Below are 16,283 nucleotides of genomic sequence, written 5' to 3' on the forward strand. Positions count from 1 at the left end.
AAATGATAGAAACCACATTTGGAAAAACGATATTTGAAGTGTAATTTAATTTAGTTGGTCTAACGTTATGACCTATACTAGGACCGGCCACCGGGGGGCTTCGCTTTTCAGGGCTTGTGGTGCACGCTTGGTTTCAGCATGTATTTTTTTCTTTCTTTCAGATATTGTTTTTGCAATTTTCATTTTAAATGTCAGGATGTATACTGCTGCTGTTCTACCAAACTCTGGCTCCTTTGACCCATCTGTAAATACCTGTAATACAGAATAATACTCTTTACTTATATATTGTTTAATCACTATGTCATTTGATATGTTTATTTATTGATAGTAAATTATGACAGAATTTTTAGGTGAACTATTCCTTTAATTTATTAATTTGCTGTCCTAATCTGCTGTTTCTCTCTCATTATAGGGTAGTGAACATCCTGAGCTTGAACTCATTAGGAATATTCCTTGCATATTTTATTTGTGACTCAGTATATGGTTCACTAGTGATGAATTACAATGAACGCAGCAATCTTAGGAAAAGGGCCCTCAAAAGAGTTGACACTTTTCTTAAATCAGTGGATCATGAGGTGTATGACCATACTGATAATCTTAACAACTCTCCTGTTAGCATTCCTCTTGGTGGCATTCCCTTTGACTGCAGACCTTCAGATTTGAATCCTACTTGCATCTCTGTTAGTGAGAATACAAACAGCAGCTATGATTGTAGCAGTACTGGTGAAACAAACGATAAAAGTGATCTCAGAAGCAGCATTACTGACTGGGCACTTCGTTTTGGTGTATCTCTCATTGCACTTTCTGCTTTATTGGCAATTCTTAGAGTGCATTTACCATTCCTGCCAAAAGATGGAAGGTCACTGTTAAAGACGAAAACGGAGTACAATGTGGAGATGATTGCCGGTGGATCTTTCCACTATTTTGGTATTATCAATGCTTTCAGAAACACGTTGAGAAGTGTATGTTCTCGTTTTACAGATGGGCACACATTTAACATGTAGCTAAATTTTGACGGCCTCCCACTTTTCAAAAGTTCTTCAGTTCAACTTTGGCCTATTCTTGGCATGTTCGAAGGTCTATCTAAGAAACCTGTTGTTGTAGGTTTGTTTTGTGGGACCACTAAGCCAAAAAATCTGTCTGACTATCTCAGTCACTTAGTTTGTGAGTTGCAGAGTTTAAGAAGAGGTTTTGTTTTTGGTGGCAAGACTTTCTTTGTCAAGGTAACATCTATCATGTGTGACGCTCCAGCACGAGCCTTTATCAAAGGTATAAAATCTCACACAGGCTACTACGGCTGTGACAAATGTCAGCAGAAAGGTTCCTATGTGAAACACCGCATGACATTTCCTGAGAACAATGCCTCCTGTAGAACAGATGAAGCTTTTCGACTGGGATTAGATGAGGAACACCATCTAACACTCTGTCCTCTTCTAGAAACCGACATTGACATGGTAACTGGTTTTCCTCATGATTACATGCACCTTGTGTGTTTGGGTGTAGTGAGACGTCTAACGGATCTGTGGTGTGGTGCAGTGGGCCCCCTGCGTACAAGGCTTTCGAGCATTCAAGTCTTGGGTATCTCTGAGAGACTGGTAGCATTGAAGGAGTTCATTCCAGCAGAATTTGCCAGAAAGCCTAGGGCTCTCAGTGAGAGACTTCGTTGGAAGGCAACTGAATTCCGTCAACTGTTGTTGTACACAGGCCCGGTTGTTTTAAAGAGTGTGTTGCCTCGCCAGGTTTATGAGAACTTTATGCTGTTGTCTGTTGCCATCTACATTTTGGCAAATTCAAACTATTGTATCGAAATGAATGATTTGGCTCACTCCTTTTTGGTATCATTTGTTGAGCATTATGGCTTGTTGTATGGCAAAGAGATGGTGGTATACAACATTCATGGCTTGGTACATCTTGCTAGTGATGTAAAAGTGCATGGTCCTTTAGATGGCATATCTGGCTTCCCCTATGAAAACTTTCTTGGTGAGCTTAAGAGATTGGTAAGGAAGCCTCACAATCCACTTGCACAGATAATCCGCAGGTTTTCAGAACAAGAGGAAAGGAATTGTTATTCCACTGATGAAATATCACTAATGTGCCCCCATAAAAATGGACCTGTACCACAAACACTGACAGAAACAGTACATCAGTTCAGACAGCTTACTGTTGATGGTGTCATGCTGCGAATATCGAGCAAAGATGATTGCATTGCTATTCATGGCAAAGTGATTTCAGTAAAAAACATAATTGCTTATGGGGGTAAAGAGTATGTTATGTTTCAAGAATATAGAGAGAAAGAGGCCTTATACACCTACCCTCTTGACTCCAGAAACATGGGCGTATTCATTGTGTCCAATTTGTCAACAGTGATGCACTTTACTGAGCTCACAAAGCCCTGGCAGAAGTGTGTGAGGTTGCCTCTGGGAGACAAATTTGCAGTCTTCCCTCTGACTCACACATCTTAATATCACCAATTAATGTACATAGTTCTTGAGAAGCAGTAACACCATTTCTGGATTAAATTGTGGGACATGCTTTGTAAGTGGCATTTATATGAATTAGATTTTTTATTTTTTGTATTAATCTAAATTAAGTGTAAAACTCTTTTTTTTCAGACAATGTATCATATCGTAATCTTTGAAACAACAAATGAAGTCGAGGTTGTCCCCCAAAATTGGGTAAGGGACAATATTTGTATGTGGCCTCCATACAAATATGAAGATAGAGTTAAAGCCATAAAATCAATGGTAAAGCCAGGACCATCTTGGACTCCCTTCAAAATCCGGATTATTTTTACTAGAGGTACATATATCCATAGCTTCCATGGGTCAGATTTACTAACAGGTTGCACCAGCATTACCCTCTTTTGGTGTCAGGATTTATTAAAGACACTAAAAAGGCGTGAACAGTTATTTTTGCAGCTGACATTGTTGCATAAGCGTTTGTAAGAGTTCCCTTTCAGACTCATGCAGAATCATTCAGATTAATTTAAATGAATCATGCAAGGCGATTTACTAAGGTTGATGCTAGTCAATTTATTGGTATTTGCACCATTATTTACCTCCCCCAAAAAGGAGATTGAGCCTATTTAGTAAATTTGGCCCTAAGATTCTTTTCTCATTTATTCATTTATTCTTTATTTAATGTATTTTTTAGTTTGCTTCACAGAAACTTTGTTGTTTATCTATTCAGAAACATATGAAGAAGCTCGCCAAAAACTACCAGAGGCAGAAATAAACACAGACCTTACAGATGTGGACTCGCCCCCCGTGAGAAGAAAAAGACACATGTAAATACAGGACATACAGAGCAGAGTATGGCTGCTGAATGAGGAGAATAAATTGAATAATCTGTTTTTTTTGTGTGTTTTTTTTTTTTTTTCATCAGTAAAAGGGCACGTTTTTTCGATGATAGTGAAACTGAGGATGAGGCAAACTTTCCACTTCCAGCAGCGCCAGAAGTGCAAATCAACCCCATCAGGAAATGTAAGATTGGCCAATTTGTGCAACAGTTATAGTTCTATTAATTTGTTTAATTAACACTAGGGCTGTCAGTTAAACGCGTTATTAACGGCGTTAACGCAAACCCATTTTAACGGCGTTAATTTTTTTTATCGCGAGTTTAGCGGCCTTTTTGGCCTAGCAAACCTTGTAGTTTTTTTCACATGCTTTTGCAACAGGGCGCGGCATGCGTTTTGTTGCTTCGTCGACCAAAGCGCAAGCGGATCTAGCTAGACCGGAAACAAAACAACAGTAACGCCACACACACTTGTTTAGGCTTGCGAGCCGGCCAAATAGTAGATTAACGTTAAGTTTTGAGTGGATGACGAGCGCGAGACGCCGAAATGGATGCCAACAAGATTCTGAATGTAAAGTTTACTTTTAAAAAGTTGCCAAATGGTCCCATTGATGAGACCAAAGTGATCTGTGTGTTTTGTCGTTGTGAACTGAGCTATCATCATCGCAGCACGTCCAGTCTGAAACACCACTTGATGATGGCCAAGCACACACACACATACACACACACACACACACACACACACACAAAGCTGATGCGAATTCTCCGCACCCTCATCAATATCAGGACCTCGTCAGTATTTCTTTCACCCTTTTATTGATGGACAGTGTTACATTGAGAGATTATTTGCTCCAAGTGAGAATCTTAGTGTGAAATTGAACACAGTATATGCCAATGTTGTTTTCAATAAAAAATATTTGCACAAAGCAAGCCGATCCACTTTTTCAGGTTGATAAGAGCATTAAAATGAGAAAAAATAATGGGACAAAAAGAAATCAAGAGACATTTAGAATAGATAAAAATGTGCGATTAATCGCGAGTTAACCCTCTGGGGTCCAAGGTGTTTTTGGGGTCCTTGAGATGTTTTGACATACTCTGACATTTGTGCTTTTTTCAGTTGCTTATAAACATATTACTGGCAAAGGTGTAATTACACTCTATTTAGCACACACAGGGCTACCATAATGTGTTATCAACATGTATGTACATTTTTGTATTTTTGAGAGAATATTGTTTATGCGTGGTTATTGAAAAAACTAAAACTTAAAGTTTCTGAAATAAGGCCACAAAACACATACTAAATATGTGTCCACAAGACTTTTGACTAATGGATGTTGTGGCCTAGAGTTTTTTCTTCAAAATGATCTGAAAATCATCCTGCCTTATCATTCACATAACACAATAGATTGTTTTAAATTGTGAAAAACATTTTTTTGTTTGCAAAGGCAATATGCGGATGGGCGGATCGGCCCAACCCCCTCATGAATAATTAGGCAGTTCTCACCTGAGCAGACTGCATACTAATGAGCCTTTCATTCAGGGGTGTCACACAAGAAAGAATGCAAGGACAATATATATATAAATAAATAAATATTTATATACACACACACACACACACACACACACACACATATATATATATATATATATATATATATGTGTGTGTGTGTGTGTGTGTGTGTGTGTATATAAATCCTTGCATTCTTTCTTGTGTGACACCCCTGAATGAAAGGCTCATTAGTATATATATATATATATATATATATATATATATACAAACAATCAAAATATAAATGAAAGCCAAAAGCACATTTTTAGTCACACCTTTTAGCCATCCACATACCATTTTTAGCCATCCACCGCGGTAAAAATAAACCAGTCGCATTTCAAAGTCGTACGCGAAATGACCGCCAGGTGGCGCAAAGGGACATTTAGCAAAACGTAAGTGGGGCTAATGTCTATTAACAGTAGCCTAAGGATGAAATACTACAAGTTATGGTAATTTCCAAATAAGCCTACAACAAATTGTTGGTCATACAGATAAGATATAATCTTTTAAAACTGTAAAAGGCTAAAGTAGGCCTACACTCACAGGCTAAACACAAAACGTTTTCTCGCTCATGTGAGAATCAAACGTTTGGTTATTTCTCAGTAACAAAATTCATAGCCGAGCGATAGAACTGACGGTTCATCATCAAGATGACACGGGTTCAAATCCCGCACAAACATGGTCTGCTGTATATTTTATATTTATTATTGCAGAGAGATTTGTCTAGCTCTAAAACTCTGTTACACCATACAGTTTTGTTTTATATAGGCTATATATATTTTTTATTTATTTATTCCAGGCTCTCACGCCACCCCCCCGATTTCTCACGCTGAAGTGTCAACCCGGTCGGTCAAATTCCTGAAAGATATAGTTTATCTATAGATCTACCTGTTGAGCCACTCGTGATCGACTAGTTATACCGCAAATTAGTTAAAATATCCCGTAATCTATCTAGAGCGAGCGTGCATGCGAGACAGATATTGTGCTCCAAACCGTGCGCGCGCATGGCAGAGAGGTCTGTTCCCTACAACCTAGAGTTTTTAAAAACATGGTTTTAAGTAAAGTGTGATTTGCCAGGGGGGACTGGGATTTCCTTCTGGTCTAAACATCCCTACTTCTGCTGAATTATTTTAATCCCCACACCCCTCCCTCCACAGCTAATCAATGCTATAGGCTACTTCACCAATATCAAATATATAAAATAGAGATATGCAACAGGCACGTTTAAACGAAAAACAATAAAATCAAAACCAGCGTTTCAGTTGTTCATTAGTTCCAGTGGCCTTAATGCATGCACGGCTTTTCAAAATTTCACAAAGCGTGTTGAGATTATTTTGAATGAAATATTGAAGTTTATAATTAAGTGTTTTGGCACACCACGCCGAGTGACCCTATGCATTTTTCTAAAGTCGGGTTTTATTCTGGCATGGTGAGTTAGTGTTCGACAAACGCGGCGGAGCGTTCATTTAGATTAATTTATTTATCTCATTATTACAGCTAAAATAACTTAATAGGCGACTCCGTAATTTTTTGGTCATACAGATAAGAGTAGAGTAGCTTACATCGTTCAAAACTGTAAACTTGTATTCATATTAGGCTAACGACAAAAACAGTAGCCTATATCTGTCCTCTCTGTCTCCGGGAACTGCGCGTCACAAAAATGAACCGAAAGCCACTTCAGCTCAGTCACGATAAGAAATCGGCTATGTCTAAAGCCTTTAAATGTCTAAATATTTAGGCTAATAAATGTTATCTGATTATGTAGGCTAATCCATATGAAAACGAGAGGTACAGAGGATCTACTCAAACATGCGCTTCCCAATGAGAAAATGACAAGACATGGGTGAAAATCTCGCTCTAATTAAATGTAGGCTAAATCGCCCTGAATTAAAATGTAAAAACATAATAATGTATTTGTCGAAATGTTGCGATATTGTTTCATTTAAGTTCATAATTATTCTATAAATGTTATTTAATTTAGCAGCATTACCACGAAGCACCGTGTTTCGATATTTATTTGAATAATACAAAATAAAATAAAAACTTAATTCACAAATTGCATGCCTGGTTGTAAGGATCCAAAGATCCCTGTAGACTTTAATATTAAGTTGAACATTTTGTTCATGACAACAAATTAACAAGCGTTTTTTCAGATTATATTTAGTTTTGGTTGGAAAAAGCTGCCCCAAACCAGTTTTATTTCATCAATTATTGAAATAATGAAATATTTAGTAATAAACTTTTATGACAGAAATATCACTAGGCTACATGTAACTTAAATCATTTAATTCCTTCATTATCAACACTGTCTAGAATGGCGATTTAAGTGTGAATTGCGACTTCTCTTTGTGTTAAGTCAGCCTCAGACTCCGATAGCCTGTGGGGGGTTGGAGGGACAGTTGCTGGACAAAGGTGTTAATGTTCCTCTTTCATATGGAGAGTGTCGGATAGCCAGCCTGATGAGCAGGCAAAATTATTGTAAGGATAAATCTGTGTCCAAATGTAGGCCCCATATCTTATTAAATTATAAATATTGTAGTTTATTTATTGTAGCCTATTTAAAGTTTTTTTTCACACAAAATTTCAATTGAAGTTATTGTAAGGTGAATTCAACAAGGCATGCTGTGACTTTGAAGCAACAATTAAAGGTTAAATAATTTTTTCGTGATTTGTATGGCTGACACGCAGCGACATATACAGTATTATCAGCTGTATGATGTGTTTTTACCCTGAAATGATTAATTTCGAGAGAGAGACCCGCGCGCGCAGCGAGGGAGACTAAATAAACTTGTTAAAAAGAGATCCAGCGCGAGAGAGGCAAAGAGAAACGCATGTTTTTAATTTAATTATGTTTCTTTGGACAATTTTCGTTTTGTAGGCCTACTGTTTTAATTGTTTAATTTAGCTGTAATTTCTTTGGCAATACAAATTTAAAATGTTGCAAGAATAAGATTAGCCTAGTGTTTCTTATTTTGCATCGCAAAAGAAATAAACTCTAAACAAGATGCAACCCTGTTTTAAATTAAACAATTTAAACCTTGAAATGTTCGAACTTGGTTTCAAACTTAAGTAATTTTAGTGTTCTTTTACATTACACAATAATTTAGCAGACTAAAGACGAGCTTCTTCATTTTCATTTTCTGATCGGCTGACAATCTTCCTTCATCAGTTTTTGTCGTTTGTGCAGCGGCTGCGGTTCTACAGGAATGAAGCAAATTTATGTTGTAATGATAATCAAACAAAACTCTTGACTTTAAATAAGTAAACAGATATAAACAGTTACCTATTTAAGCATCAAGGTGGGAAAATATAAACGTAGGACAACATCGGTTAACAACATGTATGCTACATTGAGATTCGATCTCGGGTCTGTTGAAGCTCCTCGAAGCTCGTGTCGTTGCGTTGATCACTGAGCTGTCTTCTGTATGCTGTTAAAGTTGTAAAGCCTCATCCATGTAGCCTAAATGTTTTTATTGCAATGTTTTATGTTGAAATGTTTTCATTATTTATTCAATTACATTTCAGTAGCCTAATTTCAGTATTGTGATTATGAATTATTTTAACTACGTTTCACTTGTTGAATTCTTCTGCTACCAGCTTTCAATCGCTCTGAATCAGCGCGGTGCGGCAGCAGATTACGCATTAGAGAGAATAAACCGGAATAAACGAACACTTTTCAGAGTCTATGATTGTAGCGCCTCTTAGCGGTAAAAGGCAGCAAATACACCACACATTTTACCGCCGCGGTGGAACAGCTGATGTGGGCATTGTCATGGCTTGCCTCGACATTTGCGTTTGAATAGCGCGCGTCCTCCGTGGGCGTGTCATATTAACGCGTAATGAAGTGTAATGAGCTGGGGGAAAAAATACTGACAGCACTCTCTTTTCATACAGATTGCATAAACTGAGAATATTTGTTTTTTATATAAATTACTTCATTTAAAAGAAGAGAATTTAAGCTTCATAAAGAAAAACCTCTCGTGCCTGTGTGACAAGTAATCGCGGAGTTACAGTTAATCTTAGGACGCGTTTCAGAATGGACTTCACTGACAGAGAGAACGCAGAACTCGCATCATGTTTGTTTTTCTTTATTTGGTGAAAAGCACAACACTTTGTTTTTATTGTGAGTATCCACAAAAAAAATAGAAACTTAACAGGATCTAATGATGTACAACACTTATATGTAAGATCAAAATTAACAGAGTAATTTGAGTCTCTTTTGCACTGATAAGGAAAAAAGTGAGCTGGTATCGCCGGCGAGACCGCCGACCCCAGAGAGTTAACTATGACATTATTCGCGATTAAATATTTTAAGCGTTTGACAGAACTAACACGTTTGTTTTTTTGTGGATTAATTTAAGGAATACTATCATCAGTTCTGGAAATACAATTTACACAGTGTTTTCAAATACACAGTATTTGAAAACACAGGGCATACGAGTTACAGAGTAGATATGCTTGCCACCGCAGACACATAAAACATCAATTTGATATCAGTTAGACCTAAACTTGCCTCAAAGCTCCTCAACACTGACCTCTCCATTTTCTCCCACTTTTGTCCTGTTCAGCTACCAGCAGAGCAGGGAATTACTCCCAACCACTAGCCAGAGAGGAGGCAGACACTATGAATTGTGAGTATTTGAAAACACAGGGCATACGAGTTACAGAGTAGATATGCTTGCCACCGCACATAGATATATACACTAGATGTCGCCTTGGCTAAGGCAGTTCATTGGAACGAATGCGTCAATAGAGCCGCCATCATGGAACAGGGGAGCCCCTCTTTAATGCATAAACGTCAATGTAGGCAAAGGTCTAACGGAAATAAAATCACCATAAATTGCCATGAATGCGATTGTCTAGTTTTTTGGTTCGTTCCAATGGTCAGACATGTATTTATCATGGAGTCCAGAGAAAATTATTATTATTATTATTTTTTTTTTTTTTAAACATTCTTCCTAGTTCAGATTTCGTTCGTGTGAACATCCATACGCAGCACAAAAGTCAGAAAATCCATGAATTCGAAGTACAGGCGGAGATAGCAGCGTTACCTAGCTACTTCCTATGACAAGACCCCTGTTCCAAGATGGCGGCGGTTTTGACGCATGCTTAGAACCCCAAGGCGACATCTAATGTATATATCTATGGCCACCGCAAACAAATATAACATCAATTTGATATCAGTTAGACCTAAACTTGCCTCAAAGCTCCTCAACACTGACCTCTCCACTTTTGTCCTGTTCAGCTACCAGCAGAGCAGGGAATTACTCCCAACCACTAGCCAGAGAGGAGGCAGACACTATGAATTGTGAGTATTTGAAAACCCAGGGCATACGAGTTACAGAGTAGATATGCTTGCCACCGCAGACACATAAAACATCAATTTGATATCAGTTAGACCTAAACTTGCCTCAAAGCTCCTCAACACTGACCTCTCCAATTTCTCCCACTTTTGTCCTGTTCAGCTACCAGCAGAGCAGGGAATTACTCCCAACCACTAGCCAGAGAGGAGGCAGACACTATGAATTGTGAGTATTTGAAAACCCAGGGCATACGAGTTACAGAGTAGATATGCTTGCCACCGCAGACACATAAAACATCAATTTGATATCAGTTAGACCTAAACTTGCCTCAAAGCTCCTCAACACTGACCTCTCCAATTTCTCCCACTTTTGTCCTGTTCAGCTACCAGCAGAGCAGGGAATTACTCCCAACCACTAGCCAGAGAGGAGGCAGACACTATGAATTGTGAGTATTTGAAAACCCAGGGCATACGAGTTACAGAGTAGATATGCTTGCCACCGCAGACACATAAAACATCAATTTGATATCAGTTAGACCTAAACTTGCCTCAAAGCTCCTCAACACTGACCTCTCCATTTTCTCCCACTTTTGTCCTGTTCAGCTACCAGCAGAGCAGGGAATTACTCCCAACCACTAGCCAGAGAGGAGGCAGACACTATGAATTGTGAGTATTTGAAAACCCAGGGCATACGAGTTACAGAGTAGATATGCTTGCCACCGCAGACACATAAAACATCAATTTGATATCAGTTAGACCTAAACTTGCCTCAAAGCTCCTCAACACTGACCTCTCCATTTTCTCCCACTTTTGTCCTGTTCAGCTACCAGCAGAGCAGGGAATTACTCCCAACCACTAGCCAGAGAGGAGGCAGACACTATGAATTGTGAGTATTTGAAAACACAGGGCATACGAGTTACAGAGTAGATATGCTTGCCACCGCAGACACATAAAACATCAATTTGATATCAGTTAGACCTAAACTTGCCTCAAAGCTCCTCAACACTGACCTCTCCATTTTTCCCAATTTTTTCCTGTTCAGGTACCAGCAGAGGAGGGAATTACTCCCAACCACTAGCCAGAGAGGAGGCAGACACTATGAATTGTGAGTATTTGAAAACACAGGGCATACGAGTTACAGAGTAGATATGCTTGCCACCGCACATAGATATATACACTAGATGTCGCCTTGGCTAAGGCAGTTCATTGGAAAGAATGCGTCAATAGAGCCGCCATCATGGAACAGGGGAGCCCCTCTTTAATGCATAAACGTCAATGTAGGCAAAGGTCTAACGGAAATAAAATCACCATAAATTGCCATGAATGCGATTGTCTAGTTTTTTGGTTCGTTCCAATGGTCAGACATGTATTTATCATGGAGTCCAGAGAAAATTATTATTATTATTATTATTATTTTTTTTTTTTTTTTTACATTCTTCCTAGTTCAGATTTCGTTCGTGTGAACATCCATACGCAGCACAAAAGTCAGAAAATCCATGAATTCGTAGTACAGGCGGAGATAGCAGCGTTACCTAGCTACTTCCTATGACAAGACCCCTGTTCCAAGATGGCGGCGGTTTTGACGCATGCTTAGAACCCCAAGGCGACATCTAATGTATATATCTATGGCCACCGCAAACAAATATAACATCAATTTGATATCAGTTAGACCTAAACTTGCCTCAAAGCTCCTCAACACTGACCTCTCCAATTTTTTCCTGTTCAGGTACCAGCAGAGCAGGGAATTACTCCCAACCACTAGCCAGAGAGGAGGCAGACACTATGAATTGTGAGTATTTGAAAACACAGGGCATACGAGTTACAGAGTAGATATGCTTGCCACCGCAGACACATAAAACATCAATTTGATATCAGTTAGACCTAAACTTGCCTCAAAGCTCCTCAACACTGACCTCTCCATTTTCTCCCACTTTTGTCCTGTTCAGCTACCAGCAGAGCAGGGAATTACTCCCAACCACTAGCCAGAGAGGAGGCAGACACTATGAATTGTGAGTATTTGAAAACACAGGACATGTAATAGTCCAGTCACTTTATGAAAAAAGTAGGACAAATTGCAACAGAAGCAAACCCAACTGATTTTGTATCCTCAATATGTCCTAGGTAAGGAGAAAAAAAAAAGGGGTGGTGGTGCTCTCTTTCGGGTTAAGCTTTCCGCGACTGCGCAACTGGGTTATAGGTTGCTGGGTTGAAATTGTATATGGTGTGTGTATTGTGTAAATATAATGCATTTAATACAAGATCTGGCAACTGGTCAACATTAGACAAGCATATTGATCCTATTATTCATAAAGGAGTTTGGACCATGCAAATTACGGGAGTTTCCCGGGAGAAATAACAAATCGGGAGGGGTCCTGGAGATTGGGCAAAAAAACGGGAGAAAAACGGGAGTGTTGACAGGTGTGACATATTGAGGATATGAAATCAGTTGAGTTTGCTTCAGTTGCAATTTGTCCTAGGTTGACCTCCATTTTGGCTTAAAATGACTGGACTATAATGTTTTTTAGCTTAAAATGTTTATATCTTTGTGTTTTGTGTTAATATCCAATGTTAGCCAAATTCAGGGGTGACACTATATTTTTGGCCTGTTTTGATGCCATCAGGGCGCCAAAAACAAATCCGCAGTAACCAAAGGAGGACATCAACACCTGTGAAACGGACATCAGTAACCCGTAAATTTACAATATAACCTTTTCTTCCCATTTTACCCATATAACATGTGCTAAAAGCTACTGCTAAACTTTGGCCTTTCCCACTAATTATCCTTTACAGCAAGGAATCGCACCCCACAATTTAGGCAAGGAGAGGCAGAAGTCTTTAGTTGTAAGTATATACTGTGTCAGTTCACTAGCACGGCATTCAAATCTTACAGGTTTACCCATGTATCCAAAATACTGTTACACAATAAACTATTTAAGTTCTAAAACTGACTGTGTTTAACTCCTTAACCATTAGTTACCTTTTAAACCAAATTATGTACAAACAAATCTGCAGAGCCATAGAGTAAAAATAAGATTTTTACTTCCTTCTACTGTCATTTAACATGGTCAAACTAAGATCTTGTTGTGTTCCCCTTTTTAGCACCATCCCACACTGGTTTCAGTGAAGGTAGGTAGTGACTTTTTTTTTTTACACAGTGATATGCATTTTTTACTTTAATAGCTTTTTCTTTTTTCTAGCTTGGATACGCAAAATTCTTGCAAACCAAGAAATGATTAAAGAACAGATGGGCACATTGGTTAAATTGGTCTACGACCTCAAAAAATTATCAACTACAGAAGACAGCCCAACATTAAACACAGACTGTTTTCCACTGTCAAGTTTCCAACAACTTCAAGTCATTGAGGGACAGCTGCAGCAGGAAGACTACAAGACAGCTGTGGTAAGATTTCAATAGAAAAAAATTAACTCGCATCAATTAACTGTCAGTGTTTTCATATTTTGCTCATTGTGAATGGTACAGTAGGTAGTCAACCACATGTTTAAACCATATCCGTACTGGCTGGGCTGGTTCGACATGGAATGGTTAAGCAACAAGAAAGGTTTGGCCTGGTGAAGAAACTGCAATTCGCCTTTGGCTAAGCCCCGCCCCCGTTAGTTACTGTTGCTACGTCCGACAAACAAACTTCATCTGGGCTCTGGTATCAACATGGCTTATGCTGTGACAGCTCTTCCTGCTGAAATTTTATCAAACGTTTATAAAGCAGCAAATAAAGTGTCCGATAGAAGTAGGCAAAAGGGGCTGCAATATACGTTCGAAGGCTATATTCACGACATAGGTGAAACGCAAGGAACAACAAGGCATCCAAATAGAGGCAAAAGCATACCGGTCACAGTCAAAAAATGAACCACCGCATATCCTACTAATCGAGACGGAGGCTGGGACTAACAATATCAAGGAGCAACACTGTTCATGCAAAGCTGGGTGGGTCTCTATTCACTTCTATAATCGTTATAACAAAGCAAACGGACTACGTGAGTATAACGTTGTATTTATTAGCAGCGTGTGCTAGACGACACTTGACAGGATTTGACTTCGGGTTTGGGAAGGGAAAAAAAAACGCACCCCCCCTCCAACCTCTCTGGGAAACGCGTATCTGTGTTACAAATGCCCCAGGCACAACGTTTAACCATATTTTTGATAAAACTACGACGGTAATAGCCTGCCGAGACCAAAAGTATGAGACGCCTGTGTTTGCCGCGGTGAGGAAAATTTCCCACCGGTTAATCGACGTGTCACAACACCGGTAATCCCGGTGTCACCGTGGGGGGCGGGGGGGTTAAATAGCTTTTAAATGCGTGCGCATTATACTTTCACTTTCGAAATAAGCGTCAATTGCTTGAATGGACAAAAAAACAACAACTCGGCTCGCTGATAATAAAACGGGGTTAAATAGCTTTTAAATGCGTGCGCGTTATACTTTCACTTTCGAAATAAGCGTCAATTGGCAATTCAGCGTCAATTGCTTGAATGGACAAAAAAACAACAACTCGGCTCGCTGATAATAAAACTTTTATTTATAGACAGAACTTTTATTAGCATAACGAACGAATAAAAATAACCCCATGCATAGGCTGAAAATCGTCAAACTGTGGGCCCAAACAAATAAGAACCATAAAACGTTTATTAACGAATAAGAAAATAAAACAGGCCTAAATAAATTACACATTCCACCATTATCTTGCTTTTCTTTAATTTGACTCGTTCTCTTCTCCACACGTGCTAAATGGAATCCTGATGCTTGCTGATCTGTGACGTGACTGGCTCTTGGCACGCACTGCGCAGTTCAGTTTTTAATTATAATGTATGCTCTCTTCTGAACTAAATAATTTATCATTATTATTTTTTATTAATTCAAATAAATATTTTAGCAAAAACGAATACTTTAAAAAAGTCAAGACATCGCGGTGTCACGGTGGGAAAGTGATGTCACCGGTGATGGGGCTTAAAACCGGTAACACCGTCAACACCGTCTATCGCGGCAAGCCTACTGTGTTAAAGTCAATGGAGCGCTGTGAAAAAGTGTCGGACCTCTGTGGGAGCTCGTTCTTGGCTGCGCTGTGATTGGTCAATCTACATTCGAGGGTGTGGCTTAGCCAAAGGCGAATTGTATGCTTTCACTCACACTAACTGATTTGCTGAAATTAAAATGTGGATGGTGATCGTTAGCACTAACCAATGAGATTGCTGGTTGCGAACAAGTTCCTCTTACTGCTGAAAGAACTGAAATGAATGAAAATTAGCCCATGATTTACTCACCCTCAAGTCACCCTAGGTGTATATGACATTCTTCTTTAATACAATCTGAGTTATATTAAAAAATGTCCTGGCTCTTCCAAGCTTTATAATGGCAGTGAATGGCTGTATATTTTCCAAGTCCATTTTTTGAAGGCCCGTCTGCCGGAAGCCATTTATTCGATAAAGTTTTAAATATGGATATTTTTCTTACACAAACGCATCGCTTTGCTTCAAAAGGCCTTTATAAACCCCCAGAGCTGTATGGAGCACTTCAAAACAGAAACGGCTATTCACTCGTGTATTAAAACTTGGAAGAGCCAGGACTTTTTTGGAGGGTAAACTATCCCTTTAAAGGCTAAATAATTCCAAATGAACTTTTTTTTGACCGGTAAAAGCCCACACCGTTTTTGTACATTCTATTCAAAGGATGGTTTTTAGATGCTTGTTCCTTTATTTGTGCATACATTTATTTTTACAGATAAACACGTTAGCCTTGAGGGGAGGCACAACAGTCAAAGAAAGCGTATGGCGGATTCTCAGCTTCCTTCTTTCAAATGACATGGCCCGTCAGATTAACTGGAGGGGAATCAATGGAAAAGCTGCATTTAAAGACACCTCTCTAAAACCTGTAATCAATGGTATGGCTTTCTGAAATAAACTGATTTTATTTATTTGTGTTGTTTGGTGTCCCTATAAATGTTAGATTTATAATAAATAACAATAATTATTTGCTTATTTACTGTTGGTCATATATGTGTCATTGTAGCTGCTGTCAGAAGAAACCGGTTAACTGCCACTGCAACAGACCAAGAGATTGAAAATTGGATCAAAAGATGGCTGCAGCTTTCCGCAGACAGGGATGGAGGCCGTCGGGCAAGACA

At 38.9% G+C, this 16,283-nt stretch overlaps 1 protein-coding gene across 1 annotated transcript; it reads left to right on the top strand.

Annotated features, from left to right (window-relative positions):
• The first annotated feature begins 2,144 nt into the window (after positions 1 to 2,144).
• LOC130092592 (uncharacterized) lies at positions 2,145 to 13,719 on the top strand. The gene is made up of 11 exons (XM_056260493.1): positions 2,145 to 2,535; positions 2,613 to 2,799; positions 3,190 to 3,286; positions 3,385 to 3,482; positions 11,872 to 11,934; positions 12,092 to 12,154; positions 12,767 to 12,835; positions 12,936 to 12,986; positions 13,245 to 13,271; positions 13,343 to 13,545; positions 13,630 to 13,719. The coding sequence occupies exons 2-11, from the start codon at positions 2,616 to 2,618 to the stop codon at positions 13,717 to 13,719; spliced, it is 945 nt and encodes a 314-aa protein (XP_056116468.1). The 5' UTR covers positions 2,145 to 2,535; positions 2,613 to 2,615.
• The last annotated feature ends 2,564 nt before the right edge of the window (positions 13,720 to 16,283 follow it).

This window comes from Rhinichthys klamathensis, unplaced genomic scaffold, assembly GCF_029890125.1.
Source record: "Rhinichthys klamathensis goyatoka isolate OS25496 unplaced genomic scaffold, OSU_Roscu_1.1 h1tg000176l_1, whole genome shotgun sequence".
NCBI classification, from domain to species: domain Eukaryota; kingdom Metazoa; phylum Chordata; class Actinopteri; order Cypriniformes; family Leuciscidae; genus Rhinichthys; species Rhinichthys klamathensis.